Source organism: Caenorhabditis elegans, chromosome III (assembly GCF_000002985.6).
Source record: "Caenorhabditis elegans chromosome III".
Classification (NCBI taxonomy): Eukaryota; Metazoa; Nematoda; class Chromadorea; order Rhabditida; family Rhabditidae; genus Caenorhabditis; species Caenorhabditis elegans.
In genome coordinates this window covers 3,461,604-3,475,588 of record NC_003281.10, presented here as the reverse complement: position 1 = coordinate 3,475,588, position 13,985 = coordinate 3,461,604, and the positions used below count along the sequence as shown (strand labels likewise).

At 33.9% G+C, this 13,985-nt stretch overlaps 4 protein-coding genes across 5 annotated transcripts; 2 read left to right on the top strand and 2 right to left on the bottom strand.

The window, feature by feature from the left end:
- Positions 1 to 76: 76 nt before the first annotated feature.
- Positions 77 to 1,877, top strand: C34C12.9 (uncharacterized protein). Its single transcript, NM_001026025.4, has 3 exons — positions 77 to 261; positions 418 to 507; positions 1,089 to 1,877. The coding sequence occupies exons 1-3, from the start codon at positions 139 to 141 to the stop codon at positions 1,332 to 1,334; spliced, it is 459 nt and encodes a 152-aa protein (NP_001021196.1). The 5' UTR covers positions 77 to 138; the 3' UTR covers positions 1,335 to 1,877.
- rsu-1 (Ras suppressor protein 1) lies at positions 1,870 to 3,586 on the bottom strand. Its single transcript, NM_065315.8, has 5 exons — positions 3,493 to 3,586; positions 2,938 to 3,026; positions 2,680 to 2,881; positions 2,231 to 2,499; positions 1,870 to 2,179 (listed from the first exon to the last, which is right to left on the bottom strand). Exons 1-5 carry the CDS (start codon positions 3,578 to 3,580, stop codon positions 2,021 to 2,023), a joined length of 807 nt encoding a protein of 268 aa, NP_497716.1. The 5' UTR covers positions 3,581 to 3,586; the 3' UTR covers positions 1,870 to 2,020.
- A 2,256-nt stretch (positions 3,587 to 5,842) lies between these two features.
- smim-14 (Small integral membrane protein 14) lies at positions 5,843 to 7,928 on the top strand (the record flags this gene model as incomplete). 2 transcript variants are annotated; one of them, NM_065314.7, is made up of 3 exons in its annotated part: positions 5,843 to 5,908; positions 6,337 to 6,540; positions 7,599 to 7,928. In NM_065314.7, 3 exons carry the CDS (start codon positions 5,846 to 5,848, stop codon positions 7,635 to 7,637), a joined length of 306 nt encoding a protein of 101 aa, NP_497715.2. The 2 variants fall into 2 exon arrangements, with proteins under 2 accessions (NP_497715.2, NP_001412559.1); NM_001425631.1 differs by lacking the exon at positions 5,843 to 5,908 and having other exon boundaries at positions 6,412 to 6,540; positions 7,599 to 7,637.
- Positions 7,929 to 7,935: 7 nt separating this feature from the next.
- Positions 7,936 to 13,886, bottom strand: pph-6 (Serine/threonine-protein phosphatase 6 catalytic subunit). Its single transcript, NM_065313.7, has 9 exons — positions 13,809 to 13,886; positions 13,198 to 13,287; positions 13,029 to 13,141; positions 11,460 to 11,562; positions 11,276 to 11,402; positions 10,426 to 10,557; positions 9,654 to 9,734; positions 9,335 to 9,464; positions 7,936 to 8,753 (listed from the first exon to the last, which is right to left on the bottom strand). The coding sequence occupies exons 1-9, from the start codon at positions 13,883 to 13,885 to the stop codon at positions 8,611 to 8,613; spliced, it is 996 nt and encodes a 331-aa protein (NP_497714.2). The 5' UTR covers position 13,886; the 3' UTR covers positions 7,936 to 8,610.
- Between the last annotated feature and the right edge of the window lie 99 nt (positions 13,887 to 13,985).

Genomic DNA, 13,985 nt, shown 5'->3' with positions numbered 1-13,985 from the left:
ATCATCATTGTCCCATTTTTCTTTTAAGCACTCGTTTTTCTAGATTTTTATGAAAAAAATTATTATTTTTCTAATTTTTCAGCCCTAAAAAATTCAAAATTCCACCAACACGTTTTATCACAAATCTTTCACGCACAAATGCAGAACGAGAGTTCACAAGATGCATCAGTACCGCCAAAAATACCGCCGAGAAATCATCCGATTCATTTGAGAAATCGCCTGAAACTACAGTATATCGAACAGGCACTGTCGCCTGATATGGTAAGTATGATTCATGAAATATGAATTTTTAATTGATTTTTTTCATTACGAATGAGTCAAGAGCTCATTGATCAGTGAAATTTGTGATTTTTTAGTATTTCGGGGAGCACAAACTGATAAGCGGAGAAACATAATAAGTTATCGATTTAATTACAGGAGTCACACGCGGATGACGTAGCACCGTGTCATAGCAGAAAAGCCTCTTCAGTGGGCTTTGTGGAGATTGATGAGCTGTTGAAGTTTCAGGTGAGATTTTAGGCCAGTCAGGGCTATCCCAAAAAGTTTTTGACCAGAGTTTTTCAAAATTATTTTCCTAATATCTAAATATTTTGTTGTTTGACAAACTACACTTTTTCTGGCTCGAAATAACGAAAAAAACAAGTTCAAAAGATCTGGAGACAATATTTCAGTCAATCAAAAACTTGCGCGTGAAATCTGATGCATTGATTATTCGATGGTCCAAATTTTCCGCACAAATTCAAAAATTCAATGCACAAAAACACACGGTGTCCACGTGGAGTCAGAAATTCCCATTTCGGTTTGATCTTCAAAAAATGCGGGAGATTATCTTACCTGATTTCGCATGGTTAAGAACGTGCTGACGTCACATTCTTTTGGGCAAAAAATTCTCGCATTTTTTGTAGATCAAACTGTATTGAGACAGCCTGACATCACGTGGGTATCAGGTTGTATTTAAATCAGTTGAAAATTCTGCGTCTCTTCTCCCGCATTTTTTTTAGATCTACGTAGATCAAGCCGAAATTGGAAACTCTGGCACCACGTGCAAAAATCACTTCTCAGAACTCCAAATAAATAAAATTTTCCAGGACGACTACAAAGTTCGCTCGTCGACAGGCTTCTACTCATCTCTCCGAAATCTTTTTTCAACTGGAAACCCTTCAACAACCACAACAATCTCATCAATACCAGAATCCCATATAAATCCAATGTTCGCAAATCATGAGAAATGCTCAATTTCGAGAAGCTTCACACATCTACCGTACCCGCCGAAGAAGAAGAGGAAAAGTCACTTGAGACGCGTTTTTTCGTGCTTTTCGATTTTTAAACATTAGGATCTATTTTATTGTGTGTTTAATAGGTACTGGTGAAGTTTTGAATTTGCGCGTAAGATATGGTGCATCGTGACTGGTGCCAATGACGGCTGTCATAATTAATTCATCCCAGTGGCCGAGTAGTCAGAATGTCCCATTTCGGTTTGATCTACGAAGATCTACAAAAAATGCGGGAGTAGAGTTCTCAACTGATTTTGCATGATTAGAGGACGTGCTGCCGTCATGCAAAAATTCCCGCATTTTTTGTAGGTCAAACCGTAATGGGGCAGTCTGACACCAGTATTGCACCGAAAACTATCAAAGACACAATAATTCTGCTAATATTATTATGTTTCGATTATTTTTCAATTTGTTAAAAATTCCCTTTACTGGTTTTCCTGGCTTCTGTCATATTTTGGTTCCCCAATTCCCCTTCCTATCACGCATAATTTTATTAATTTTTTATTACATAATCTAGTCTTACCATGAATTCTCTGCTGACCAACGCAAAATCCAAACAAGTTTTTGCATAATTTTTGAATAAAATGATGATTTTTGTCTCGATAGAATTTTATTAGTATTTCTTATTTGCAGTGTAAAAAGGCACAATTAAATGATTGAATTCAATTCAATATTGAACAAAGTAAAGCATTATTTAGGCAGCACCATGAGTAGGTCAAAAAATTTTTTGGGTTGAAATGGCAATTTTAGGCTTGTTGAATTCCTTTTCTCGATACTTTCTTCTCCTTATTTCTTTTTGGTGGAACTGGAGTTGACGATGGTTCCTGACGACCGAAGAAATATCGATAGTCGTCAGTTCTGATGTGAGCCCAGACTCCGGCGGCTCCGTTGGCCTCGAATTGCTCCTAAAATCACAGAAAATTTTTAAATAAAAAATAAATAAAATATATATGTACCTCAATTCTCGGAATAAATGGATTGTGCTCCAATCTGAGCACCTGCTTTGACCCGACCAACTCCAAATTTCCGAGCTCTGGTGGAATCATAGCCAGACGATTTCCCTGAATATGAAGCTCACGGAGACGTGTCAGCTTTCCCAGCTCTTTTGGAAGAGTGAGCAAATCGTTTTCACGGAGCACGAGGATTTGCAAATTTGTAAGATTTTCGACGTCTCCGGGGAGCATTTCGAAATCATTGTCTCCGAGGTACAAGGCGCGGAGGGTTTCTGGAAATTGGGAGAGGTTTTTTCGGAGAAGGGAACACCGGATGCCCCAGATTCAGCTTTTTTAACTGATGTAGTGTACAACATCACATTTTTCTGGGCGAAACGTTCCCGCATTTATTGTAGATCAAACTTATTCCAGTCCTAACAAGAATTTAAAATTCCAATTTTTCCCCCACTTACGCATAAAGAAAAAGTTTCCAGGCAATGATCGTTCACTCAAATTGTTGTAGGTCAAATCAAGAATTTCCAGCTCTGGGAAGGATCCGAATCCACGTGGCAGAATCGACAGCTTGTTCATTCCGACGTTAAGAATTCGAAGTTTTGGAAGAGATGAAATCGATGGAGGTAGATCCTCGATTTGGTTATTCCACAAATTCAGGGACTGCAATTTTTTAAAGATTGGATTAAGAAGATTACCTTGATGTAGGGTTGGCTTACCTGAAGACTGACCAAATCCGCAATATTTGGTGGTACTGAAGTGAGCTTGTTGTGGCTCAAAGTGAGACGAGTGATGATTTCCGCATCGACTGGAATTCAATTTTTGGAAGATTTCGAAAATTTATCCCGCTTAGGCTTAAGTCTGAGCCTAAGCGTAAGCCTAAGCCTAAGCGTAAGCCTAAGCCTAACATAAGCCTAAGATTGAGCCTAAGCCTAAGCCAAATCCTGAGCCAGCGCCTGCGCCTGCGCCTACGCCTAAACCTAAGTTTAACCCTCAGCCTGAGCCTAAGCCTAGGACTAAGCCTAAGATTGAGCCTAAGCTTAAGCCCAAGCCTGAACCTAAGCCTCAGCCTAAGAAGCAACACATTTATTTTGATCTACAGACCCAATGCACCGTATTTGACGCGCAAATTCTATTTACGATTTTCCCGCGGAGGAGCTGAGCACAGAGCAACAGCTGCTGCTCCGCCAGATCAATTTCTAATGCATACGAAACCATGGAATAATTGAAGATTTGCGCGTCAAATGTGGCGCAGAGCTCAAAAAAATGCTTACTGAGATGTGAAATTTGAGAAAACGACGAAATATTCCGATCGACATGCTCAACCTCTGTCACTTCGTCTTTCTTCTTGTCCTTTGGCATTTTTACCTGAAATTTTAATTTTTTACATCCTTTTTTTGTGGATAGGAAATGGTGCTTCGCGAGTTGATAAACGATAAAATCAGTGTTAAATATGACTATTTTCATACTTTGACATGGTGCATCGACACAAAAATTTGAAGAAATAGCAATTCCAAAGATCTTTTTCACTTTCTCACTTTCTAATCCTCTATTAAATATAATTGCGGAAGAACTAGCAAAAAAATGGGAAAAAAAGGAAACACAGCTGGAATACCATTCAAGGGGATTCCAACGAGATAGTACATGAACCTGTAAAGACACAGAGACATATATTTGTTGAGAGAGGGGACGAAAGACGAAAGAAAAAGAAGAAATGACAGCGAATCGTAGGCGGAATGGACGTGTGTGGGGTGAGATGGGGGGAAAAGGAAAGTGTGTACAGCGAGAGAGTATTACACTGTTGGAGAGACGCAGGGTGCTGGAGACATTTCAGTTTGCCAAGAGAACGATGAGAAGCAGTGAAAAGTTCATTGAGCGATGGGCGGAAGGAGGATCCTCCTTGAGGAGAAGGTTACATTTTTATTGATTGATTTTTTTCGGGCCCATATTGCGATCAATTCTATTTTTTGAAAGGTTTGGGTTTTGTGTGTTTTTTCTAGATTTTCCTATTTTTTAAAGATTTTAAATTTCTAAATTTTAATCTTCGGCATCAAAAAATTTTAGATATTAGATTTACACAAATTTTTTTTTCCTTTTTTCTTATTTTTAATCTAAAAAAACAAATTTTTTCTTCAAAATGTTCGTCTTTTGGTACACCTCTAAAGGGGCACAAGTAAAATCTAAGTGATGGGTCTCGCAACGAACTACTACTAATTTTAAGTTCTTGAGGCGCGCCTTTAAGGTTACTGAAGGCAGCATTTATTGATTTTTAATTATTTTTAATCATTTTGTCTTAAGATGGCAAAAAGCGATAAGAAAAAATTCAGTAGAAAGAGAGAAAAAGGTAAACATTTCGATTGTCTCGTCGTCTTTTTTTTTTGCTTCATTTTCTCTCTTTTTTCACTTTTTAGTTTAAAAAAGCAAAAAAAAAAATTAATTTCCTTCCGTTCAGTGCCCATAAATCCGTTTATGAAACGTCATCAATATCTCTAAGCCCTCTTTTCTCTCTCACAGTATTCCAAATAAACAAAAAAAGATGTCTCTTCCTCCCTGCCAACCAACAGCCAACGTCAGTTTTTAAAATGAAATTTTTTTTTTCTAAAAATTGGCCAAAAAACCGATTTTTAGACTGAAAAAAGGCTTTAATGTCCAAAAATAATCAAAATTATCGATTTTCGACACGCTCGTAAATTAATTAGTCTTGTCAGTTGTCGTCAATTATAATGAATTACATCCCCGAGAAAAAGTAGATCAAAGACCGGTTTATCCCTCCCGACAGATACGGAATGTGTGTCCGCTTCCGATCAAAAGGTTCTCTTTTTCTTATTTTGTAGTCTGTGTGGAGGATACACTTGGTGATTAATTATTATTTATCGGCCTAAAAAATGGTTTTATATTTTTATAATACCCAGACGTGAAATTTTGCGATTTTTGCGCCCCGGGGCTCGACACGACAATTTTCTTATTAATTGCAAAAAAGGTGTACGCCTTTAAAGAGAATTTTCAACAATTTTAATTTTTTTTTTAAATAAAAATATATTTATTTAATGAAATCGAATAAATTTTTAACAATTCGTGACAAAAACTACAAAAAAATCTATGAAAATTCCGTAACTACAACAAAAGTTCAAAATTACAGTACTCTTTAAAGGCACACATTTAAAGTCACATGTATTTGAGAGAAATGTGTCGTGTCGAGACCCTGGTACCGGTACCGTAATCGCAAAATTGGGTAATAATGCTCAAAAATTTTTCAACTCTTCAGCAACATTTTTTGGTAATTTTTTAGAGAAAAAACACAATTTAGGCTAAAATCCGGAAACAACAAAAAACTGGCCGAAATTCTAATTTCACCATTTTTTGCTCTGAAAGCATTATTTTTTCACTTCTTCAAGTCATTAAATTCATGAAAAATGTGCATGGTTTCCCATCACAACCCGTCGTCTCCCAGCTGATTTTTTGTCTGTTTTCTCTCGCAATCTCTCCCCATTGAGCAATATTTTTGTAAGGCAACGTTGCATTGCCCACTTTTTTTTATTTTTTATTATATTTTCCCGTCCACGTTCTCTGTTCGTTTCATTTCTCGATTCTGTGAAGTTCAACGACGGAAACTCGCAATTTCAGAGAATGAGTGATCCGTGTGAATGTTTCTTCGATCATGAATCTGCTATGCAAAGACTTTTGGCTATGGTAAGGGAAATAATTATGGAAATATTCGGGGTTTAGCGCGAAATTTGCCAATACAATTTAAAAAAAACAAATTTTCGGCTCTCGACTCGATAAATTTGATATGAAATGCTAAAAGGTGTGCGCATTTAAAGAGTACTGTAGTTTCAAACGTTTTTCTGTTTTTATCGCTTTCTTCTGGTTCAAAAAATTATTATATTTTTGTCGAAAAACTACTAAAAATCTATGAAAATTCCGCAGCAACTAAACTTTGAAACTACAGTACCCTTTAAAGGCGCACGCCTTTTTCGCAGTTAACAAAAAAATAAAAAATTGTCGTGTCGAGACCCCGACGCACAAAATCACAACATATCGTATCTGAATACCCATTGCAAATCGTCATAAAACTCCAAAAAAAAAAAATGTTTTTGAAAAAAATCAAAATTTTGCAGCTCCGAAACTCGCAAGCGGACTGCACAGATACGGGTTGCGACAATGATGGTTTGAGTCGTGAAGGTGGCAATACAATGATGATGTGGACACTTTTATGGACATTTATGGCAATGGCACTTTACGTGATGAGACCCAATTCAATGAGATCTGATAGAAGAACCGCCGATGATGCAGCAATTGAAAAACCAACTGGAAGTTCTGATGTTAGTATTGTCAAGTTCGGATTTATCACAAGAGCGCAGAAAACCCGCTCCACGGCCAATTTTGGGTCTCGCCACGAAAAATTAAAATTTCGGGTGTGCGCCTTTAAAGTACTACGGTACTTTTTGCACAAGTATCTTAATTTTATTGTATTAGAGAGACGCAGAAAAAATCACCTGTGAAATCGATGTGAAAACACGCTCCACGGCTAAACGTAAAAGCTCCGCTCCCCAACAGTTGGGTCTCGTTAGGAATTTGGCGGGAAAACCGGATTTTCAAATTTTCAAGCAGTTTTCGTTGTTTTTAATGTATTCTCTATCCCAAATCGAAAAAAAAACAATAATTTCGGCATAAAAATCAGCGAAATTCCCAGTTTTTCCGCCAAATTCCTAACGAGACCCAACTGTTTGGGGGCGGAGCGTTTTCAATTGGCAGTGGAGCGCGTTTCTGCGTCTCTAATCTTTTTTTTTTGTGCCCGCCCGGCAATACATTGACCGGTCAATCAGTTATCAGAGACGCGAAAAAAGAAATCATCACCGGGTTTTATAGGTGTTTGTCCTACAGTCTAACTTGAATTTTTGAAAAAAAAAATTAAAAATTTTTTAGGGGATATGGAATACCCAGTTCCTTATTTTGGACTTTATTGCTAAATTGAAAAAAAAACAATTTAAAAATATTCCCTGGAATTTTTGTTTATTTTTTTAGTATTACGTGAACGCAAAATTCAGAGAATACGTATTGCACACCATATTTCACGCGCAAAATATCTCATAGCGAAAACTACAGTAGTCGTTAAAAGGATTACTGTAGTTTTCGCTACGAGATATTTTGAGCGTCAGAACTTTGTGTTTACGCAATATCAACAAAAAAAAACTAGAAAACTTTCAATTTTGGTTCATACGATAGTTTTTTTTTGTTGAAAAAATCGAAAAAAAAAAAACAAAATTTATCGATTTTCAGATTTTTAAATATAAAATTAAACTATTTCAAATTTTAAAATGTTCTAAACTTCTCCTCGGGGAGTACGCGTCCTATAAAATTTTAAAATTCCAATTTCCAGGACAACACGCCACCACCTCCACCGCCATCTGCAATGTAAATCTGAAATCCTCTACCGTCCGTCTTCTGTAACACTCTCCTCTGCCACCAACCATTCCTGTGTATAAATTGAAAAAATCCAGTTTTATTTTTGCAACTGGAATCCTCTGGGTCCTCCTCTTCTATTCATTCATATGCTTTTAATTTTCTCTCCCCTGTGCTTTGGGTATCACAATTTTCGTCTCTCTTTTTTTTTGTCAAATTTTCTGTGAAAATCGCCTACTACTAGTCCCTACCAATTTCTTGTACATTTCCGTCTCTCTGGGAATATGAATGAAGATTCGAGATTATTCGAGAGAGATAATTGTTCACACATTAAAATTAAATTAAGGAATGAGAGAAAGAGAAAGGGGGAACACGACGGAAAAAAGTGAACAGGAGCTGAAAGAAGGAAAAACATGAGAATAAAGTGAAAAATCAGAGAGAGAATACACACAAAATGGGGGAAAATGAAGATCAAGTACACGAGGAACCGAGGCTTTTATAGGGGGTCCACTCCAGACAAAAAACATTAAAATTCAAGATGGAATAGCGTGAATTTGCTTTGAAATAGCAAAAAATGATGAAAATTGACAAAAAAACGATAAAAACCCGGAAAAAATTCAGAAATAATGAAAAATTCATGTTTTTTGCTCAACTTTTGACAAATTTCCCCGGTCATTGGTCGAAAAATGGGCGAAGCTAATCGCTAATTGGTCGAAAAAAAGAATTAACAAGCCTCTGATTGCAGGACCAATCAGCGATTTGCTCCGCCCTTTTTTGACCAATCAGGGGAAAATGTCAAATTTTACGGGAAATTAGCTTGAATTTTATTGTTTTTTGTGGGATTTTTTTGGAATTTCAATTATTTTGGCAGGTTTTTTTTTGGGTTTTTTAAAAAGCGATTTACACTATTCCACCATAAATTTTAAAGAATAATTAAATTATGTAGCTGTGGCGGAAATAGAAATAGGCAGGCAGGTGTGAGGTAATATTTAGAGGAAATACGGAGCAACGACACGATCCGGCTTCTCACGGCTTCCATCGGGAACTGCGTTGAAATATTTCGTCGAGCGATTGTTTCCGTCGATTTCGAATACGGCCGCCGCGTTTCCGCATCGATAGCAGTAGTTTGGAGCTGCAATTTATCCATTTATTTGAAATTTCTTTTTGTAATAACTTTTAAAGCAATTTCAGTTTTTTCAGTTAAAAGTGTTTTATTTTCTTTTTTCTGTTTTTAAATTTTTATCGTTTCCTTTAATCCTTTTTTTTACAGTTTTTTTAAAATCAGTTTCTTTTAGTTTTTTAATAATTTTTTTAGCAATTTCAGTTTTTTTCAGTTGAAAAATAGTTTTTTCTTCTCTTTTTTCAGTTTATTTGAGGTATTTTTCAGTTTTCAAGAAAATTTCCAGCTTGTGCGATTAAAAAAATTTCAGTTTCCAAGTTTTTAAGTTTTTCAGTTTTTTTTCAGTTTTTAATGAAAAAACATTAAAACTTTTTTTCGGAAAAAAGGAGAAATTCTTAAAACCGAGAAAATTTTGTTTTTCGATTTTTTTTTTGAGTTTTTTGAATGAATTTTGATAAATTAGAATTTTTCAAAAAAAGTTCGAAAACGGGAAATTATCGGAAAATTTCCGTTTTTTTTTTCAAAAATCGACCCATAATCTTTTTTTTGGAATTTTTTTTCTAATTTTTCAGCAAAATAAAAGAAATTCTTACCCGACCAAACGGTAGCGAGTTTCTCATTAAACATATACTTAAATCCTTCGTCAACGAGTTGATGGGACCGGCAAAGTAGTGAAAGATCATTATTCATTAGGAATTCTTCTGTCACTTTTGCTCCGAACACCTGCAAAAAAAATTAATTTTAAAGTGGAAATTCCAAAATTGACAGGGCTGTCGTATTTTTGGCAAAAAAAATAAAGGTTTTTTCGGACCAAAAAACAAAAAAAACTATCAAGTTTCAGTTGGAAAAAGAAAAAATCCAAATTTTTTTGTTTTTTTTGCCCAAATTCGGCAGATCAGTCAGTTTTCTTACAAATCCAGCTCCTCTTTGACTAATCACCCAATCTTCGACGTCATCATCCGGATCCGACCACATTATGTCACATAGAGGACCCTGCAAATTTGGAAATAATTTATTTAATTGAAAATTTGAGTTTCTCCATTTTTTTTTAGTAAAAAAAAATAATTTTTGAAAATTTCCAGTCATTTTCATATATTTTGAGTAAATTTTCTAATTTTTCGTATTTTTTTCGCAATTTTTTGAAGAAAAAAAAACGAGAATTTTTCATTTTTCGGAAAAAAAAAATTTTTTTTGCAATCGAAAAGTTAATTTTTTAATTTTTTATGAGAAAATCCAAAGAATTTTAATAATCTTTTTTTGGATTTTTCAAAATCGAAATTGTTCATCTTTTTGAATATATTTTAAGATTTTTCTCATCAAAATCATTATTTGATAATTTCGGTTTTTCAAATTTTCTCGGTTTTTTATTCAATTTTTTAAAACAAGACTTTCGTATTAAAAAAACAATTTTTTTTTTCGTATTTTAGAGTAAAATTCTCCAAAAATTCCCGAATTCTCGATTTTCTCATTTTAATCTGCATATTTTTGATAAATTTATAGTTTCTCGTATATTTTTTCTCAATTTTCGGATTTTCTTCCAAGAAAAATGAAACTTTTGAATAAATTTATATTTTTTATCTCTAAATTTTCAATGTTTTCCAAATAAAAACATTTAGTTTTCGATTAATTCCGGTAAATTATTTATTTTTCGATTAATTTTTCACGATAAATTAAAATTTCCAACCTTATTAGGAACTTCTTGAGCTCTATCAAGTAACATAAGACTATCAATTGTTCGAATATCAGGTGAAAGTCCTCCATGTACACACAGTACTGATTCATCAATTAAAGCTCCAATTGGAAGAACGTCGAATACCTGAAAAAAAATTAATTTTTAGTTTTTTAAACTGAAAATTTGATGAAAATGGTGAAAAAATACCTTTTCGATACAATTATCGGCTAAAAATTGTATTTTTCGACACGTAATCTAGTGCTTGAGCACTTTAAGAGCCAATTATCCCGTAAAAACTCGGATTTTTTCCGCAAAAATTGACAGTAAAAAGTTATTTTCGTCATTTTTATTCTACAAAATCACCTCTCGTTTAAAAAAATAATTTGAAGCGATTTTCGAGAAGAACTTTGGGAGCTCACGGAGCATTTTTAATAATATTTTTTGGAAATTTTCCATTCTGCAGATTGAAGGTTTTCTTTAAAAAAACCAGAAAAAAATCGAGCATTTTTGAGTCCAAAAATTGCACAAAAACTAATTTTGATGGATTTCATGTTTTTTTGAAGTTTTTTAAAAAAGAAAATTACAGAAAAACAATTTTCCGGAAAGTTTATATGAAATTTTTAATTTTATAAAAATTCGACTTATTTTTAGCTTTACTTTTGGAGCCATTTTGAAACGAATTTTGAATTTTTCAGCCAATTTTTCAGTTAAATTTTTAAAATTATCAGAAAATCGCACAAAAATCATTTTTTCATGAATTTTCGCGTATAATTTCGCCAAAACGTTGAATTTTTAACGATTTTTATCGCTTTTTCTGCACGACGAATTTCCAATTTCCATTCAATTTCCATCGCTTCCTTACTTTACAGAACCATTTGTGCACATTTCCGTGTCCATATTTATTCTGACATTCATCGTAGAATCCATAAACATTGGAAATTCGACGAGATTCATGATTTCCGCGGAGCAGTGTGATTTGATTCGGATATCTGCAAATTTTGGAGTTTTTTACAGAAATTTTGGTAGGAAAAAGAATCAAAAAATACTTGAGAAGAAGACAAAAAAGCAGTGTAACAGTTTCCAGACTGTAATGTCCTCGATCCACATAATCTCCCATGAATACGTATTTTGTGTTGGGAACTGTGCCGCCTGTAATGAGAAAAAATGGGTCACGTCACGATTTTTTTTTGTCATTCAAAAAATCAAAATTTAGATGAAAAATCGCTTTGTACTCCCCGAGGAGAAGAATTTCAGAGCTTTTTGCCGAATATATTTTTGTCATTTCTTACTGAAAAAATTCACGAAAAAAGGTTTTTTTAATCGAAATTTCAAGCTTTTTGGATAAAAAAAAAACGATTTTTTCAAACTTTTTTTTTTCAGAAATTCGTATAAAAACTGTTTCTTTAAGGATTTTCGCCTGAAAAGTGGGGTTTTCAAGATTTTTAACGATTTTTCAGTCGAAAAAATCAAAATTTAAATGAAAAATCGTTATGTCGATTTACGCAGCCCGTGTACTCCCCGAGGAGAAGAATTTTAGAGTTTTTTTTGCTGAATATATTTTCGCCATTTTTTATTTAAAAAATTTACGAAAAAAAGTTTTTTTTTCGAAATTTTAAGCTTTCTGGATTAAAAATATCGATTTTTTGACTTTTTTTTCAAGAAAATCGTATAAAAACTGTTTTTTAAAGGATTTTCGCATGAAAAAAAGTGATTTTTTCTAGATTTATACCGATTTTTCGGTGAAATATTCTAAATTTAGATGAAAAATCGTTTCGTGTCGATTTACGCAGCCCGTGTACTCCCCGAGGAGAAGAATTTTAGAGTTTTTTTGCTGAAATTATTGATTTTCGACGATTTTTCAAATTAATAAATTTAAACGATTGTTTTTTTTTCAGAAAAACTTGAAAAAATTATAAATTTTCAAATTTTGCACCCTTTTTCCACAAAAAACACTCAAAATTGCCAAAATATTTGAATTTTTCACATAAAACGTCGCCAAAACTTCTTCTTCCGTCGAAAAATCGAAAATTAGCTGTAAAAATGAATTTTTCGAGTTTTTTTCATGTTTGAAAACAGAAAAAAAACCGTATGGCCTCTTCCACGGCCCTGTGTCGATTTACGCAGCTGTGTTCTCCACGAGGAGAAGTGTATCACAATTTTCCGGCTAAAATGCTTGATTTTTAATTATTTTTTCGCGATCTTGTTGTAAAAAACACTTAAATCGCCATTTCTAGGCGAAAATCTAGGTTTCTATTGTTGAAAATATGAAAATTCTTCGTTTTTAGCAGTAGTAAAATACTTTTCCATCTGAAAAAGGCAATTTTAATGTTAAAAAAGCGAAAAATGGCCCGAAAACAGTGAAATTCTCCTCCTCGAGGAGTACACGAGCTGCGTAAATCGACACATTATCGATTTTTTCGATTTTCCGGCAAATTTTCGAATTTTTCATTCAACTTTTGAATTTTTCATTCAATTTACGAATTTTTTTATCCAATTTCTCGATTTTTTTTTGGCTAATTTTCCGATTTTCCCGGAAAGTTTCTCGATTTTTCGGCTGATTTTTTGAATTTTTCATCCAATTTTGTGACATTTCCAATTCGAATCCGATTCCGTACCAGTTTTGAATAATTCGAGTAAATCATAAAATTGTCCATGAATATCTCCACAAATTGTGACAGGCGACGAAACGGGCACCACATTGGCTTCCAGTGATAGACGATCGATTAATCTGAAAAAATGTTCAGTTTTTGAGCCGAAAATTGCTGAAAATTGCTTTTTTCTTACGTTGCACAAAGAGCAACAGCGTCAGATTCGGGCAAGTATTTGCATTCGCTCGCCCACGTAATCCATTGCTCCGGCTCTATTTTTCGAGATCTGGAAATGAAAAAAATTAAGTTTTGTATAATTTTGGAGCTGAAATTTAAGTTTTTTTTTAGAAATTTGCAAAAAAATTCGAAATTTTTCGCAGAATTTTTCAATTTTGAGTAAAAAAAATCAATTTCCAAGCTCAAATCGCCTAATGTAGATTTACGCAGCTCGTGTACTCCCCGAGGAGAAAAATACTAGTTTTCGACTAAAATGCTAGATTTTACATTTTCGCTGTTTTTTAAAAGTTTAACGTTCAAATCGCCGATTTTTCGCTTTTTTGGTAATTTTTATGCTGAAATTCAGCATTTTTAATATGGAAAACTGCTGGAAACGATGATTTGTAGTCGATTTTCATTTAAAATAATTAAAATGACAATTTTAATGTTAAATTGGTCAAAAATTGAGCATTTTCTCCAAAAACTATAAAAATCTTCTCCTCGAGGAGTACACGAGCTGCGTAAATCGACACAAAGCGATTTGTGCTTGGAAAATCGCATTTTTCGCTTGAAATATCCAAAATTTGGTACCCAATAAAATGCGTTGTGCTCTTTTCGAGCTCTCCTTCATCGCACACTGTCACCCGAAGAAGGTTTGTGTCGATCATTCTGAAAATTTTACGGTTTTAAATGAAAAAGAAGCTTTTTTCCTGTTTAAAATTAAAAAATATATGAAAAATGGCTGAAAACCTATCGAAAAAGTGGAAA